This window comes from Glycine soja, chromosome 8 (assembly GCF_004193775.1).
Source record: "Glycine soja cultivar W05 chromosome 8, ASM419377v2, whole genome shotgun sequence".
In the NCBI taxonomy this organism is placed as follows: Eukaryota; Viridiplantae; Streptophyta; class Magnoliopsida; order Fabales; family Fabaceae; genus Glycine; species Glycine soja.
Genome location: NC_041009.1, coordinates 3936643 through 3955677, shown reverse-complemented (window position 1 = coordinate 3955677; position 19035 = coordinate 3936643). Strand labels below are relative to the sequence as shown.

The window sequence follows — 19035 nt, the reverse complement described above, 5'->3', positions numbered from 1 at the left end:
TCATTTATTTATTTTAATTATAAACTTTCTACGATGATAAATATATATTTTCTTCTCTGGAATACATCTTTGATCCTTCAATCTGTTCTACCCAATTTAACGTATTATATAATTTTAGTTTGCCACTATCTAACAATTTTTTTCTTTTTTGGGTGAATGGTCCTGTCGACTTATCAAGTGTCACTGGACAGACACTGGTAAGTGCCAAGTGGCGACAACACCATCATGTGGTTGTGGCCACACTTGTCTCACATCTGATCTGATATGTTAGATTCACATTCATTTCTAGCCCGTCAATGAATGAATGACAGATACATTTTACTTTCACCCTTTTTTATTTTTATATGGTGAATATGAGTTTTATAATGAAATGATAACGACTTTGAATTTGGGTCAATCAAGACCAGACATATAGATATACTTACTTGAATGAATGAATGAATCATTCATTATTAAGGCTTTTGTTCAGTTCCAAATTCCTCGTACGAAAGCAATTGTGTTGTTGGACTTGGAGGCATGGAGAAGGAGCAGCTTGAATATGTGTTGGTGCCATTGGGTCTGTTGGTGTACCTGACATACCATATATGGCTTGTCTACACCATTGTGCGCAACCCTCTTCGAACTGTCATTGGCCTTAATGCTGAGTCTCGTCATCAGTGGGTTCTTTTCATGATGAGTGTGAGTGCTTTACACCATCACCTTTTCTCTGTCTCTCTCTCTTCCAATTCATAACAACAATAATATGCTTTCAATACATGGTTTGAAAATGTGACAGTTTTTTCAGAATAGTTGTTTCTTTTGGATAAAATTCATGATGTCCTAACTGTTCATCAATTATCCCTACTCATACCAAGAGTTTTAGGTCTAGCGGAAGAGACTTATTTCACACAATTTGATGAATCAAGGTTCGAATACATGCTGAAAGAGGTGTGCCATAGTGTGTGACAGTGTTTTAAACAGGATTGTCTCTGAAAGATGATTTATGTGGAAAACAAATAAAAGATTATCCCTCGGCATGTGCTTTAGAATTGACCATTTACCTAGTTGAGACTGCTGTTTTGCTCTCACACTTGTGTTGTACGATTTTCTTGTTTTATTGAAATGTAGCGGCTCAACTCAGAATAAAGTCTCTTGTGTTTGAATTAGTGTCTTCATTTCTAATGAATCTTGTGGTTAGGTTTTTGACGTTTGAGATGAAATTGGTGGTAGCTTTACTTATCATTTTCATTGGTTCGTTATTTGTCAATCATATTAGAAGTATATTGTTTCCTTGGTATCACTGGGGAATCCAAGAACTTATGTAATTTATGATGACTCTTGTTGTTAAAGGAAAAGAAAAAATAAAGTCAGATTTTTCCTTTCTTTCTTGAGCTCATTGAGGCAAGTACAACAACATATTCCCATTTCCCCCCTTCTTTCATTGGATAAATGAAGGAAGTGAATTAACCTTTTGAATGTGAACTTATATCAGCCTATTGAAACTGTTTGGTTGGGTGAATCATGCATGTGGTGTTTATCAGTATCTAGCCTGAAGTCCTGAACACTTCCTCTAGTGTCATCAGGGTTATTTACAGCAAAACTGGGTATTTTGATTGATAGATGCGATTGTTCTTACTGGTTGAGAACTCATACAAATTGATAACCTTGAGTAGTAATAGGCAGGTGCCAAGCTTCTATTGTTCAATTTTTTCTACTTTTTTAGTTAAACAAGTGATGGATTTCTTACATAAGATTTACAGGGGAACTGAACTTCTTGGTTTTATGTTTGCATATCTTGGACTTTAGTATTGGCAGCATGTGTCAAGTTGTAATTCATTGAATCCAATCACGGTAAATTATTGAGGTTGGAGTGATACTGTGCTAGTGGAAAATGATAGAAATAAAGCCTAAATACATTTTTTTAACCTTCTCATTTCCCTCTGTCCTATTTTTCAAGCCAACCAAGCATATATATTAAGTTTCTTTCTATTTGGTTCTTTTTGTTCTCCTTGTTTCTTTCTCAATCCTCTCTTCTTCTCTTTCAAGGTTAGAAAAGCTTTCTTGTTTGACTCCACTACTAATAAATTGAAATGGTCAAACACCCAGTTGGGAAACTGGAAGAGATGGCTGAAAGTTGACATTAATAAAATCATCAAACAACTGCTACCACATTTTTTTATGTGCATTTCTTACAAAATAACGTGGCCCTGCCTTTGTCTGACATTTAATTAAATTGAAAGACAATGTACAATTAAAAAGAAAAAAAAAATCAAAAGACTCAACTTAAAAATGAACACATCCTGATCTTTAGGTAACTAATGCGTCATTGTTGTGTAATGTCCTTTTCTAAAAAATAGTAGTATTTACTGCTACTGGTACGGTCCATATGAATGTGACACAGGGCTTGTCTTTGATTGAATATCCTTGTTGACTGTGGTATGAACTCTCACTGCTATTGAATATTTGGTCGAGATATTTAGCCTTTTGAGGCTCTGATTTCATGCAACATTCACTGTCTTTCACTTGCATTCCTTCTCCCATCAAACATTTTGCCATCTCAGTTTGACAAGCTGTGAAAAAATAAGTTCTAGTAGCATTGATTCCGTTGCTATATTTTCAGGATCCGTTGAAGAATGGGGTTTTGGCAGTTCAAACTATTCGCAACAATATCATGGCATGTACTCTTCTATCTACAACGGCCATCACACTCAGTTCACTTATTGGTATTTTTGCTAGCGGCACATGGAGTTCTGATGACACGGCTTTCATACCTTATGGCCGTACTTCAATCAAACATATTTCTGTCACCATTTGCTTCCTTGTTGCATTTTTATGCAATGTGCAGTCTATAAGATACTATTGCCATGTCAGTTTCTTAATCACTGCACCAACACTCAGAGACAAAAGGGAGTATATGGAATATATTGCTGTGACTTTGAATCGTGGGAGTCATGCCTGGTCCATTGGACTTCGAGCATTTTACTTGTCATTTCCATTCTTCCTCTGGATTTATGGGCCCATACCCATGTTTGCATGTTGCTGCTTGACGTCACTTGTTTTGTTCTTCTTGGATACAACAGCTAAAATCACGCGGAATCTTCATAGTAACTCATTCAGGAAAGAGAGGGGAACTCATGATGTAGAGTCTGCTGTGGAACCTGATTATCATCCTTTGCCTGGTAACAATTTGTCTCAAAACTCAGGTGTCAATCATGTATAATTAATTATAAATGTAAAAAAGTCGTATGTTCCAATTGAGAAGTATGAACATGTGCCAGGGGTGTGAGAAGGATTCACTGAGAGTATTAGTTAGTATATTTTGTTTCTAGTTAATGGTAGTAGAATTCATTTTTGTTTTCTTTGCTTTAGTTACATTTCACTTCCTTGGGATGAACTTACCCATGTAGTACTTACAATTGTCCCAATCATTTTTGCTGTATCATTGGATCCCTCACTCTTCTAGCACAAATTTTATCACGAAAAAGGCATCAACAATCTGTTTAGTCATGAATCATGAAGGGGATTGCACCGTCATGTTTGGATAGCTAGACTTGTGGTATTCTGTCAAGCTGTCGCAACATGGACCATATGACAGCAAACCGTAGAAGCTGCCATAAATTCTTAAGTTTCCTTCCTCTTACCAAACCCCTATGCTGCAAAACATCGATGGAAGATCAGATTGGAAACGTAGCCAATAGAAAGAAGACCAAACAAGAGAAGTAAAAGAAAAAGTGACGAATAGGTGTTGCATATTTATGAAAAGAGAAACCAAAAGTACACTCCATTTCTGGCTGTGTAGAAATGTTTTTCCTTTGATTAAACTTTGTTGGCAGTTGGCAGACTATCTTAGATTACCTACACAGGGCAGTTGGTAATTACTTTATGTCTTAATTGTAATATTATGATATCTATGATGATTCATGCATCATCTCGGGCTTACATCATTTAGGGATTAGTACCTATGGCTATGTGTGATCCACACACTTGGAGCCTCTTATATAAATTAAATTACTACTTGGACAGGAAATGAAGGGATAATACTTGGACAGGAATTAAACTAAAATGTGGTGTAAACATCAGCAGAAATTATTATGGCTGTTGAGATTCAGCGTTTCTCTATTTGTTTTTAAACACACAAGTCTAACGCATAAAGAATAGAGAGCGAATAGTGTATATACTAATATTGTAAAGAATTTGTATACTATTATATAATTATAAACTATTATGCATGCATGATACATATTGTTGACTTTTATAATAATTTCTTTAAAAGTCAAATGGACAAGTGATTAGTTTACAGGTACATTTTTTTACACTCAGTGAAAGTCAGGAACAGATTTAACATGGGTTTGCAGAAACAAAATCAGATTTGATAATCACAGGATGAATTACATCACTGTCATCAATAGCATTAAGGAGAATGTTTACTTATCGGGCTCTTTGACTTCCGCTAGCATGACTAATTCCATGCAGTATTTTTTAATTCTGAAGCAATTCGGTATTGAAGCTCATCCTAGGAAAGCTCCAATCATCAAGCAGGTCCATTGGCAGCTCCCTCCTCCCCCTTGGCTCAAATGCAATACAGATGGGGCAGCTAGGGGGAGCCCTGGCCTCTTCATTGACGACAATGGTTTTTTCTTTTGGGAGGTTTTGCTGCCAATTTAGGCATTCAATCAGCTCGTGCTTGCTGTCATCATCGCCATAGAGATGGCTATGGAGAAAAATTGGAGTGTCCTTTGGTTAGAAACAAACTCTTCTCTTCTTGTCAATGCGTTCAAGAATCCTTCTAGCGGGCCTTGGTCTTTGTTCAACTGCTGGAAGAATTGTATATCTTTAACCAATAGTTTTAGTTTTAGAATTTTGCATATTTATCGTGAGGCAAATGCTTGTGCAGATTCTCTGGCCTCTTTTGGTGCACATAATCTAGGATTTATTTGGTGGGACTCCCCACCCTCATTCATATCCATGGAGCTCCTTAGGTACAGACAGGACCTCCCTTCTTATAAATTTGCTTAGCTTTTTCTTGCCTTGGGTTTGGTTCAGATCCCCTACTGTTTTATAGATCCTTTTTCTCAGTGTATATATATATATATATATCAGTAGAGGATGGAGTGCGGAAATAGTTGGGAGGTCTCCCTCTTCTGCCTTTGGAGTAATGCACCTCCTTTTGCGTAAAAAAAAACAAAAAAGAGGAACAGATTTAACTTGGTGATTACGAGAGAATCACACAAATTTTCTTGGTAAACTCTAAATAAAAAGGGACATTCACACAAATCTTAAAAGGTGATTATGTGAGACATTCACATATAGCATATTGTTTATGAGGAATGATTAAGTAAGTAGCTTCACTTTACAAGAATTATGAAATCAGGAAATGTTTTTGATTGTGCGGACCCAGTCCTATGAAATGATATCAACATCATTCTTTCGATGTACGCCATATTTGGGATACGACAGTGGTATTTTATTTTGGGAACTTTTGAAGATTGTCTTTTGCCTAAAAAGCACAAAGAGAAACATTTTTCAACCATTTCCAGAGAGTGATAACAAAAGCAACAAACTCCTGAGAAGTATGAAAAGAACGACCACCTGGAATTGCACTTGTTGTCTCTAATTCAATTTCAATTTGAATTCTTTTTTTGTTTCTTTAGCCAAATTAAGACACAATCGAATAAGTGGGCAACGTGGAGATAGGTGGAAAGGGAAATAACACCTTTTTTTGTGGGGTTTGAGAAAGAACGAATCGTACAATTAGTGTTGGTAATAATTTCTGTTTCCCACATTTTATTCCCAGTCAGAAAAGATGGATTTAATTTTAGTTTTTGTAGACTTTACAAGTTGAAAGAGCAGGGAAGAGCCTCTTTAATCTTTATCTTTACTTGTTATGGAGGAAAAGAAGACAAGGTTTTGTGAGTGAAAAGGTGGGCTGTATAAGACAAGGGTAGGTATGAGTGAAGGGGAAGGAAAAGTAATTAATTATGTTATGACTTATGAGGTAGCATTGGTGAAAGGTAAAATTTGCAGTTTGAAGAGGCAGCAGCAGCATGCAAGTACAGGAATTGGACTACGTTTTGGTGCCACTGGGTCTGTTGGTGTTGGGAATGTATCACATTTGGCTTCTCTACACTATAATGCGCTACCCATCTCGCACTGTCATTGGCTTGAATGCTCAGTCTCGTTACCAATGGGTTTTTTCCATCATGGCTGTCAGTACTCTCTTTCTCTCATTTTCTCTATTTATCACGTGACACTTGACCCTTGTTGTGTTGAGATTTCATATTGACTAGGCTTATGACCAAAATAACGTATATAAGTGAGAGAAATTACTAAATTTTTAAGCTAGCTTTTAGGATTGAACATTTAAATTCAAATTCTAAAATGATATTAGAGTTTATTTTAATTGTTGTTGGGCCTATTGGATAATTTGTTGTCAGATTGTTTGTAGATGTTTTGTTTTTTAAACTTCATGATCTAGATGTTCAATCCTCGTCATAAGAGTGTTTTGCAAATCCCACATTGACTAATTATATGACCAAAGTAGTATATATAAGTACAAAACAACCCTCCTTTTTGAATTAACTTTTGAAGTTGGGTTAGACCCAAATTCAAAATGTTAAATGTTATCTTTCACTTAGATCAGATGTGCATGTGTTGTTGTTCTTATTCATAAAGACCATTTATCTTGTATGATAACTTGTTTTTAATATTTGTCCTTAGCTAATCATTGTTAACTTTTGGTTGAGTTAGACTCAAACCCAAATGCTAAGATGTTGTTTCTCGCTATGAGATGTGCAACTGTTGTGTTGTTCTTATTCATAAAGACAGTTTATCTCGTACAATAACAGTTTTGAATATTTGTCTTATGGTATCTATCTGTTATATAGAATTGTAATTTAGTACTATTTGTCATTTACTGTGCAATATTATCCAGTAATGATACTTGTCTTCTAGAATTTCTGTACTCGTATTCAGAATAAGCTTTCCGGAAACAGCCTCTTTGCATATGCAAGGGTAAGGCTGCGTACAACATCCCTCCCCCATACCTTCGCATAGCGAAGAGCCTCTGAGCAATGGGGTACGAAGTTTATTTATATTCAGAATAAGCTTGTGTCTACATTAGTAGCTAAAACTTGTCACGCTTGTGCTATTTGATTGGAAATTGGTGAATAGAATATATGAATTATCTCTGCAAGGACTTCATGAATTCGTGCTCACCTTCTATAGTTTGATAACTTTTAGTTTGCACGGTTAAGAAATCCACGAGTTTGAGATTGGGAAATGAATCCTCTTGTCATAGATAGAAGAAATTTTAGAAACCAGTCACTTTAAGCTACTTCAAGCAGTGTGAGATTCGGAATGAATCCTCTTGTCATGTGAAAATTGTGTTTATTTAGGTGGGGTTCTGTTAACAAAGTGATATGAAATTCTGGCATTGGTCATTGGAGGATCCATTCCCTATGTGAAATTACAATTAACATTTGCGTAAAAATTGTACTGTTTCCTTTTTCCTACTTTCTGTGTTACGTTGTCAAAAGTCTTCCAAATAAAGGCTTCACTTGCCATTGCATTTGTCAAGGTTCATATTTTACGTGTCTTTGAAGACGATAATCAATGATACGTGTTTATGAAAGGGAATTCGACAAGTGCTTAACCTGTACTTTAAGAACAACCATAGACTGCTTGGTTAGTCTCAATTTTATAGGCTCATTGATCAGCTATTTAAGTCCCTGCATGAGGTTAGTATACGTCCTTGAAAATTTTAACATGTATTTTACCTAAACTGTTTAAAAATGATACTGGATTGATTCTGTAGTATATTTTAAAGTTATTTTGCTAAAGTAGAAATTGAACCAAACACTTCTGTAGGCTCATAGATCAGATGAACGAACACGAATCTCCATGCTTATACTCATTAATCATTATATGTATGCTAAGCATGTTGCAGTTGTTATATTTGCCATCTTCTGTCCTCTTTGAACATCCATTTTGATTGGTAATATTTAAAATGTTGACACTAGTCTTGCCGTCACATACCTATACTAGCATCCTGTTGAGGATTTCTTTAGCTTATCCTGGTTATAGAAGTCAGGTTATATTGTTATAGGGGGATGATTTTGAGCAATGATTAGGATAGCTAGGTGTTGCTCTGTAAATGTTTAGAGAGTTTGGGAAAAAATATGGTGCAGAGACAGTGCAGGTTGATATGAACTTTTATCTTTAATAATACAATAAATTACAGCGGGCATCCTGTGTGTATATAGAATAATAAATTGATCCGTAAAGATTGCAAGTATGCCCATGTAGAATGCCAATAAGGAAAACTTCACTAGTAACCTAGTAGTATTCAAATAGAATTTGAATCAGACATGAGCTATGTGGATTTCTGAATAAATGTGGGGTTAATAGATCAATGAGCTGCTGCTAGAAAACAATTGAAAGAATATTGGTGAATTTCAGGTGCTAGTCATTTTGTAAACTTTAAAAATAATATTCCTGATTGGTTCTTAACCGAGGTGTTGTGTGATCCATATTTTTTTTAGCAATTTTTTTTTTCTTCCACTTATCTTTTTTCTTGGTCCATGTGTAGTTGCTTGTCTTAATAGAGGTAATTCAAATGCATCATTTCCCATGTTGAAAGTTGGTTGAGAAACTCTTTGGAGGTTTTTCTGTAAAATATGGCTTATTATAGGGAACTCAACCGGGTTAATTTTATCTGCGCATTTATTTTATGTTGCATTATATACTACATGCTGTATGTCACATTTGCAAAAGACTGGTCCTGATAAAGACATACTAATTCCCAATATGGTAGCTTTACTTTCCTGAGTTTACTTATATTTAATATCCTTGCTGTTTATGTTCTATCTAAGTTTAGAGGTATTAGATTGTTTATGAATGAGAGTATGGGACTATTCAGCCTTTTCTATATTTTCTTTTTCCTTTCATCACACCCCGAAATTTTAGAAGGTATTGTTTTACAGTTTGGCAAGTATAGTATAGTTTTATTTACTGAGACAGTTGTTTCCATAACAAATTCCCTTGCCTTGTTTTCAGGATCCCTTGAAAAATGGGGTTTTGGGCGTTCAAACAATCCGCAACAATATCATGGCATCCACTCTTCTGGCTACAACAGCAATCACACTTAGTTCACTTATTGGCGTTTTCGCGCCCTATGAATCAGATACCAAATTAGTTTATGGCAACAAAACTTCCCTTAATTCTTCAATCAAACGCCTCTCTATCTCATTATGCTTCCTTGTTGCATTTCTATGCAATGTGCAGTCTATTAGATACTATGCACAAGTGAGCTTCTTGATCACCACGCATGCACTGAAAGGCCAAAAGGATTTCATTGACTATGTTGCAAAAACCTTAAACCGGGGGAGTTATTCTTGGTCTCTAGGTTTGCGGGCATTCTACTTGTCATTTCCTCTTGTCCTTTGGATCTATGGGCCCATACCCATGTTTGCTTGTTGCTGCTTCACATCATTTATTTTGTACTTCTTGGACACAACCACTCAAATCGCACGGGATCTTCACACTAAATCATTCACAATGAGGGAAACCGGGGGAACGCAAGCAGCATAGTTCCATCATTCTAACTGCTCTTGAACTTGATAACTATTATCTTTTAGCTTGTAGTAAAGTTCAACAGTAGATTTTCTATAATCATCCCCGTAATGATATTATTGGTGAATTATTGTATAATATTTATTTTGAAAAGTATGTTTCCTGTTTTCGAAGGGAAAAGTTGTTCTGGGGCATTGGGAAAGTTTGGTAGTTCTTAATTAAGTTTGATTTAGAAAAATCATTCTTAACTCGAAAATCCGAGTGTCGAATTCATAAAAACTTTGTTTGTAATTAGACTAATGCAAACTCAATTTAGAAGTAAGAAATAATAAATTTAAAATAACAAATAGAAAAAGATAGAAGATAAGGTAAAGAAAAGATAAAAAATTTAAAGATAAAATTATAAGATAAAAGAATTAAAGATAAAGAAAAAGATACAAGATTAGAAAAAAGTGAAAGATAAGAAAGATAAAAAAATTAGATAAAAGAAAAAAGCTAAATTCAAGATAAGATAATGTTGGAAAATGACTTACCTAGGATGTATGAGTTTATGATTTTTCTTTACCAATTCAGTAAATCCTATCCTACCCAGATGTATTCATTTACTTGCCCCTGATGCCTCAAGATGACAAGTCTATTTTATCTATTTATCTCCCAAATGTCTTTGCAAAAACTCAATAGATAAATATTTGCTTTGACGCATGGGCATAATGCAATCACTTTATGTATGATGTCTTTTCTTCTTGTTCTATTATAAGTTATTCTCTCCGGAGCGTCTAACCCCTAAAATTAATGTATGCATACCTTGTTTAAATCTTGTTTAGAAGTTATCATCTCCCGAGTATTTAACCTCTAACAGAATATAAAGATGAATATGCAAGGAGAGGGGTTTTGTCGTGGTGTGTATTCTCCCTTGGACTAGTTCTCTATTCATAACGGCTGAAGTGGGCTTTGGGTCTTCGTAGGCGGGCTTAACGTGACAACCCGCTTGCTCAGCGCATATAGATCGTGCGCTTAGCGCATGTCACAGACTTAGCGTGTGCTTTTGTTGGATTGCTGGTTCTTCTCGCTTAGCGCCTGTGTCTTTCTGACCCGCTTAGCGAGCTCTGGGTTGGGCCTTTTCTGATTTCTTCTTTTTTTCTTTATTATTTCTCACTTTTTGCTTTTAACACCTCCAGTTTTTATAGTTGTAGCCAAAATTAAACAAAATATCAATTCTTTAATATTTTAATGCAAATAATTGCTAAATAATTATTTTCAAAGATAATTTTACTTGATTTTCTACTATCAAAGTACAATTATTTAACAGTTATCAATCATCCAAATAAAACATGTTGTGCAAGATTCATAGAAGTGTAGTACAGCGGAGCGCACTGGAGCATGAGTTGTAAATCCGTTTTATTTTATAAAATGCGGATGTAACCCTGTTTGTCAAATGAATAATAGAAACAACACTCTATTCCCAAAAACATAGACACACTTGTGGAATCTTTTTAAATCTTGTATTTGTGTGTTGAATATGATTCCAAATATGTGAAGAATAGATGTTGAGACGTTTCTTAAAAAGAGAACAAGCAGTCTATTCCCTGCTTTGTAGAAATGATTTTCCGTTGAAAAAGATTAAGATGACCTATACAGGACAGCTGTTAATTACTTATTGTAACATTATATCTACGGTGATTCATAAACCATGCATCATATTTCTAGCTTACATCATTCGGGTATGGCTATGTGCGATCCACACACTTGGAGCCTCTTAATTGGATTAATTAAACTGATACTTAGACAGGGATTGAAGTGGTAATACTTGGACAGAAATTAAACTAAAAAGTGGTTATGGCTGTTGATTTTCGGTGCATCTCTATTTTTTTTTACAATTATTTACGAGGGAAGATTTAGTAAGTGGGTTCAGTTTACAAGAATTATGAATCAAGAAATGGTTTTGATGGCGCGGATACCCACTAGTATAAAGTATTAAATGGTGTCAATATCATTCTTTCGAATTCGATGTATGCCTTATTTTGGATACCGATAACCTAAGTGATCTCTTGAGAACTTGAGTTTTAAAGATTGTCTTTTGCCTAAAAAGCACAGAGAAACAGTTTTCAACCATTTCAACAGAGTGATAACAAAAGCAACAAACTGGAGGATATAAGGATTTCTCGAATTGTACCTGACAAGTATGAAGAGAACGACCACATGGAATTGCATCTTTTCTCTAACTCAATTTCAATTCCTTTTTTGGTTCTTTAGCCATAATTGGGCAACGTGGAGACAGGTGGAAAAGGAAATAATTAACTATTTTTGGGGGGCTCTGAGAATTAATTATACATTGAATAAATATTACATGCAATGAGCGAAAAGGATAGTATCCCCACTAGTTTTAAAATGTATTTTGTATTTTGCAAGATTGAATCAAAATATTCTCACACAAACTCAAGGGGTGTTGTGAATGAGCTATTATTGGGGTTCTTGTATTATTATCTAATTAGAAATATGAATATATATAAATTTGTTAATTTTTATAATAATTACATTAAAATATTATACTAAAAATGATTTTTGATTATTTGAAAGTAAATCTTTACAGGCAATTTTACTAGTTGACAGAGCAAGGGGGAGTCTCTTTATCTTTGCTTGTTTTGGAGGAAAAAAGACAAGATTTTGTGAGTGGAAAGGTGGGCTGTAAAAGACAACAGTAGGTATGAGTGAAAGGAAAGGGTAACTAATTTGAATTCCAATAACATTATAAGTTTGGAGCGGGGAGTTTTAGTTATGACTTATGAGGTGGTGAATGATGGAAGGTAAAGTTTGAAGTTTGAAGAGGAAGCATGCAAGTAAAGGAATTGGACTACGAAGTGCTGCCACTGGGTTTGTTGGTGTTGGGAATATATCACGTTTGGCTTCTCTACACTATAATCCGCTACCCATCTCGCACTGTCATTGGCTTGAATGCTCATTCTCGTTATCAATGGGTTCTTTCCATCATGGCTGTCAGTATTCTCTTTCTCTGCGTTTTATATTGTACAATATAGGCAGTGCAGTGCTTCAACACTCTTCAATATTTGTCTTTACTCTTTAGGTATCTTGTTGATAGACTAGTCTAATAGACCCAACAATAACTACTACCATAAAATTTGATATCATCTTAAAATTTGGATTCGAGTTTAATTCAACTCTAAAAGTTAATTCGGAGGATGACTATTGTCCCTTATCTTTATAGGCTATATCACTAGTCAACATGGGATCTTTAACATTTTTCTTTTTGATTGGAAATCAGTGAGTTGTGACGTATCATATATGAATCATTTTTTAGGAAGTTCATCAGTAACCTTCAATAGTTTGATAACTCTGTAGTTTGTACGGTTCAGAGGAGTTCGTGAGAGTGTTGTTAGTGAAAAGATTCACTTCACATATCTGTTAGTGTCAACTGTCAACAAAGGATTCAACTGTCACGAGGTTTTCTAAATTTGATCATAATTCATGCTATTTTAGATAAGGTTTGTTTCGCCAAGACTTAGTTCCCAAGACAAAGAAACTTCTTAAATTAAGTCCCAGAAATTGTATTTTGCTATTTAGTTCCTAAAACTATAAAAATTTAAATAAGTCCTTAAATTTTTTTTATAGAATCATTTAAGTTCCTAAATTTAACCTTTTTTTTTCATTTTGATCCTCAAACAGGAAGCATATGATATTTTCACTTAAGTCCTTGGACTAGGATCAAAATGAAAAAAAAAAATAGCTAATTTTAAAGACTTAAATGAAATCTTAAAAATATTCAAGGATTTATTTGAGTTTTCCTTAATTTAAGGAACTATTATGACAACGAGATACAATTTCAAGAACTAATTTGGTCATTTATCCTTAAAATATGTTGGCAACGAGAAATTATACGCTTGATGTTGGACAAATTGATTGATGGGTTTTGTTTCCCACCTTTTGTGAATTTGACTAGTGCTTAATCTGTATTTTAAGAACAATAGACTGCTTCATTAGTTAATGTTCTAAGTATGTGAATTCAATGCATTTGTTAACCAGATTGAGGCTAATTAAACTAATTTGACTAGTGTATAATCTGTAATTTAAGAACAACTATAGACTGCTGCATTAACTGATGTTCTAAAGTAGATATTGAAGTATTCAACCATGTTATAGTCTCACTTTTATAGGCTCATTGTTCAGCGGCTTATGTCCCTTTATATGGTATTATACGTCCTTGAAAGGTTTTGACATGTACTTTACCTAAATTGTTAAATATCAATTCTGGACTGATTCTGTAGTATGTTTCGAAGTTATTTGCTATAGTAGATATTGAACCATACACTTGTACTGTTGTACAGGCTCATAATCATAGATCAGATGCACAAGTCTCCATGCACCTTGTCATTATCTGTATGCTAAACATGTTGCAGTTGTTTTGTTTGCCATCTTCTGCCCTCTTTGAACATCCACAGTAACATCCTGTTGAGTATTTCTTTAGCTTATGCTGGTAGAGGTATTAGATTATTTGTGAACGAGACTACTAAGCGTTTTCTTTATTTTCTTTTTCCTTGCATCATACCCCGAAATTTTAGAAGGTATATTGTGTTGCATTTTGGCAAGTTTGGTTTGATTTTATTTACCAAGACTAAGACAATTGTTTCCATAACAAAGTCCATTGCCTTGTTTTCAGGATCCCTTGAAAAATGGGGTTTTGGGTGTTCAAACAATCCGCAACAATATCATGGCATCCACTCTTCTTGCTACAACAGCAATCACACTTAGTTCACTCATTGGCATTTTTGCAAGCAATGACTCAGATAGAAAATTAGTTTATGGCAACAAAACTTCCCTTAATTCTTCAATCAAACGCCTCTCCATGTCACTATGCTTCCTTGTTGCATTTCTATGTAACGCGCAGTCTATTAGATACTATGCACATGTGAGCTTCTTGATCACCACACCTGCATTGAAAGGCAAAATGAATTTCATTAGATATGTTGCAAAAACCTTAAACCGGGGTAGTTATTCTTGGTCTCTAGGCTTGCGGGCCTTCTACTTGTCATTTCCTCTTGTCCTTTGGATTTATGGGCCCATACCCATGTTTGCTTGTTGCTGCTTCACATAATTTATTTTGTACTTCTTGGACACAACCACTCAAATCACACGGGATCTTCACACTAAGTCATTCAATAAGAGGGAAACTGAGGACATGGAAGCAGCATAACTAATACTACTATCTTTTAACTTGTAAAGAAGTTCAATTGTAGATTTCCTATAATCATCTCATCTCCATAATGATATTGTTATTGGTGCATTATTCTATAATATTTATTGGAAAGTATGTATAGTATCTTGAAGTATTACTTTCTCTGTTTTCGAGGAGCGCTGGGAAAGTTTGTTAGTTATAATTAGGGGTGTTAAATATCATCCAAATAAAACATAAAAACGTGATTCGGTTTGGTGTGAATATAACATCAAACGGATATTTTAGAGTTCAATTTAGTTTTTGGTTTAACAGTTTTTGCAATGATTTGGTTGGATTTTAAGCACACTATTCTGAACCTTATGCTTAATTGGTGAATAAAGAACATGAACTTTATTAGTGCCACTAGCATGTAGTGGACGGCACTCACTCGTTCCCCTATAATGCAGTCATTATTGTCTTGAATATGATTCCAAAAATGTCCTTTCATTGCACGGCCAAATAGATATGAATGGCATATTTTTGAAAAACAAAATCAGATTTCATTATTGAATTGGTTTATATATATAAGATCAAGTCATGTCAGGAGCCGTGGAATGAACATATATAACATGCTCTAGCAATGTGGGACTGGTTGCATTGATTGTCCAAATGTAAAGAGTCATGTATGCAAGGGACGTCAATGGTTGGAGGCTAGGAAGTGATACTAATTGGAATAGAGGGATCAAAAACCATTTTATCTTGTTTAATTGATTGGCTTCTATATATATGAAACACTTAATTTCTAAGTACTATGGGACATTCATAACAGAACCAGCAGTATTACATGCATGACCATGGCAACATCATGACAAAAAATTATCTGCTACCAATTTTGGTAGTGGGGACTTTCAACATAAAGCTAAAAAGCTTGCTAACCTATCAGATACCCTTATCAACACTATATATATAGCCTGCCATATCTTTCTTGGCATACTAACTTTCTGACCTGCTTTTGAAACTTAATCCAAAATGAACCTATTCCCTGTCCACGAAAAATGGATGCTTTAATTTCTATATATCAAAAAGAAGAAAAAAAAAAGTAAAATTAAAGCTACTTTCAATGTATCAAAAAAATAAAAATAAAAAGGCTGCTTTCAATGTATCAAAAATGAAAATGGTTGTTTTCAGAATGTTTTGACAGCATAATTTTTTTTTACAGTTATCTAATAATTGATTTTTTTTTTACCGACATCAATAATAATAGATGGTCATATATGATAAAATTTTCTATTTCTGTAATAATTATTTCAAAAGTCATTTAATTAGAATGTTTTGACAGACTAAAAAAAATGTTTTGACAACATATTTTTACTTTTTTTAGAAGTAATTAGAAATAATAAATAAATAATATTATCTCTAATCTTTTATATAAGAAACCATTGATAATATTTTTTTTCTAATTATAAAAAATATATGACTACTTTTCAGATTTATTAAAATTATATTAATAGAGTTTGTTTAGACTTTTAAAATAACTTTAAAATAAACATTTTTTATATAAGTGTTTTTTAAGAAGTAAATAAAGTTTTTTCTTCTCAAAATAAAAAAAAATGCTATTTTTTTAAGCATAAACAGTTTAAACAAATATACTAAAGAAATAAAAAATTATTTATTTTATTAAAATAAATAAATTTAAACAAATTGACTAGTTATGTCAAAATTAATTTTGAACCTAAAACATATAATCAATTCTTTCACGTCCAAATATGTAAACATTTATCTAATATCAATATACTTGAGTTAGCTGGCTGTTAGAATATTTGAGGGAATTACGAGCTCCCCTAAACGACTGAATGGGTATGTAGATATATAAGGACATTTTGGCGGTTAGAAAGACAACAAAATGAGATTAGGATGAGAAAAGAAAAACGATTGAAAGAAAGAAAGCAGTATTGATCTCTCTAATGGCATGCATATCGGATATTCAAAATTTTGATAAGGATTGAATAACTAGTTGGTGTGAATTAAGAAGAGCATCGTCACTTTTTGTGTTGTGAATAAGATTATTTTTTTCAAAAATTAAAAATTAATTCCTCATAAAATTATTATTTTCATACGCAGATACTAATGATTAAATTGATGATTACATATTTAAAAAATAAATTTATTTATCCATCATATCACATATGAGACGATGTTGGTTGAGCATTTGTGACGTGAGTTTTGCACCGCGCATTTACCTCTGATCTATCAACTTGGCACACAATTCAAGGCAGAGACAGATGCACATGATAATGGGCCACCTACATTGCCGCCCACCCAATCCTTAGCCGCAACGTTGCAAATTCCGTAATAAGATGCATGTTTTTAGTAACTTTCTACTCATAAGCCTGTTTTGTTCTTCTGTCAATTTTCTTGAGACGATTTTTCAAAATGATGCTTCACGATATTGAATCTTAGACCGTTGCTTTTTATTCAGCCATTATTTATTCTCATTGAATGACTGATTAATATAGTAATTATCAATTTTTACCTAATTAAAAAATAAATCTCAATTTCCTCATTTGAAACCCTACTAACATCTTATGAAATTCTCAAGTTTTACTAAACTTTTACTTCTAAACTTTTAAAATCGTGTCATGAATTTAATTTGAATGAACCAAAGCTCCCCTCCTAATTGGATATAAAACAGTAATTTAAGGGTTTTAGGTAAAAGAAAATTGATAATGGGTTCAATTTTGCTTCATATATCTTAAAAATTGAGGTACTTGATCGACTTGATTTTCTTTTTTTTAGAGAATAAAAACTAATTAAATATAGTTTTAATTAAAGAGAAAAAAATATAAACAAGTCTAATTAGTACGTACTCCTTAAAAAAAGTCTAATTAAAACTATTTATTTTTTCTACTAAACAGTTGTTAATTTTTTTAATAATACTTTACATGTTAAATATATTAATGTTTTATTTCTAAAATAAAATTTTGTAATCTTTCTTCCCCGTTTAAGTTTTTTTATGTCACTGTAGTTTGGAGATTATCATTTTCCTTTATTTATTCTATGCTGATTGATCCCCCAGCATTTATTAAGAAAAGCTTCATAATTTAGTATTGTCAAATACAGAATAGACCCAGATTCCATCACCATGTTCCTTGTGTTAGACATGGATCCACTTTGCATTTGTTTTCTTCAAAATAGTACTATTGACAAAGTTAATTACGTATAATCTCACTGTCATTTTCAAATTATGGCTTAAGTTATGTTTCCTTTTTGTTATTAATAACAACTAGAATTCTAAACAAATTAAAGTAATCACATGCAAACATACAGATACGAGATCTAACAAAGTTCGACAAATGTGCTTATATTAACAAATAGAGTTACATTAATATTTATTAATTAAAATGTTCTATTACGCTTTGCTCAATTGCTCTACTATATTTTAGCATCTATTCACTCATAGTCATTCACAAAGCTTTCTTTATCAGACTCGTCTTTCTCTCGAAATTGGTCTCCCTACGTACGTTGGTCAGCGATGGACAATTATATTTTGAGTAATGTCAAACAGAATCATCCTCTTCTGTATTATATTTTCTTCAAAATATAAGGAAAAGCATTGATCAGCCAAATATTAATGGAAATTAAATATTCTTTAGAGCCAAAACTGCATGAGATTTGACTACACATGCAAAGCATATCACGACACCATCCAGATTTTAGCTGATTACTCGCATGCAACAAAGTATGATATTAATAAAGTGAAAAGAAGACCATCATAGAGGATGCCCAAAGAAGAAACAATTAAAATAAAATAAAAAGTATGATATCATGCAAACTACACTATACTAGACCACCAACTTCATATATTATTAAATTATATCATTCATTTTATACTTTTAATTATCATATTATATTTTAACTTTAGGTGTCTTGAATTCTAAGTAATAATTAAACTAATATATAAGTTGGAAATTGCAATATACTTAAAAAGTAAAAGTAATGTCTGGTTACATAATTTATGTTAGTATTTTTATGGCCAAATGTCCTATTTGGTCATTAATTTTATTTTTTATTTATTTTTGTTCTTTATTTTTTTAAAAATAATTAAAGTGATCCTTTTGTAGGTTTGAAATTAATGTCATTAATGATAATCAAATATTGATGACTAAAAGCAATCATAAAATGAAAAATAACAAAGAAGCATCAATACACCAACAATTTCATCCTTCACAAACCCCTTACTTCCCTTTTTCTCAAATAGAAAATCAAAAACCTTACACCCAAATTAAAATCCCCAAAATTGCATAAATAATTCAACTCGA

The 19035-nt window shown here is 33.2% G+C and overlaps 2 protein-coding genes across 5 annotated transcripts; both read left to right on the top strand.

Annotated features, from left to right (window-relative positions):
* Nucleotides 1–292: 292 nt before the first annotated feature.
* Nucleotides 293–9258, top strand: LOC114421247. 4 transcript variants are annotated; one of them, XM_028387094.1, is made up of 3 exons: nucleotides 293–678; nucleotides 2600–3158; nucleotides 9034–9258. In XM_028387094.1, exons 1-3 carry the CDS (start codon nucleotides 517–519, stop codon nucleotides 9123–9125), a joined length of 813 nt encoding a protein of 270 aa, XP_028242895.1. In that variant the 5' UTR covers nucleotides 293–516; the 3' UTR covers nucleotides 9126–9258. The 4 variants fall into 4 exon arrangements, with proteins under 4 accessions (XP_028242895.1, XP_028242896.1, XP_028242898.1 ...); XM_028387095.1 differs by lacking the exon at nucleotides 9034–9258 and adding an exon at nucleotides 4300–4464 and having other exon boundaries at nucleotides 300–678; XM_028387097.1 differs by lacking the exon at nucleotides 9034–9258 and adding an exon at nucleotides 4471–5008 and having other exon boundaries at nucleotides 301–678.
* Nucleotides 9259–12249: 2991 nt separating this feature from the next.
* On the top strand, nucleotides 12250–14891 carry LOC114421074. Its single transcript, XM_028386852.1, has 2 exons — nucleotides 12250–12542; nucleotides 14222–14891. The coding sequence occupies exons 1-2, from the start codon at nucleotides 12381–12383 to the stop codon at nucleotides 14654–14656; spliced, it is 597 nt and encodes a 198-aa protein (XP_028242653.1). The 5' UTR covers nucleotides 12250–12380; the 3' UTR covers nucleotides 14657–14891.
* Nucleotides 14892–19035: the final 4144 nt, after the last annotated feature.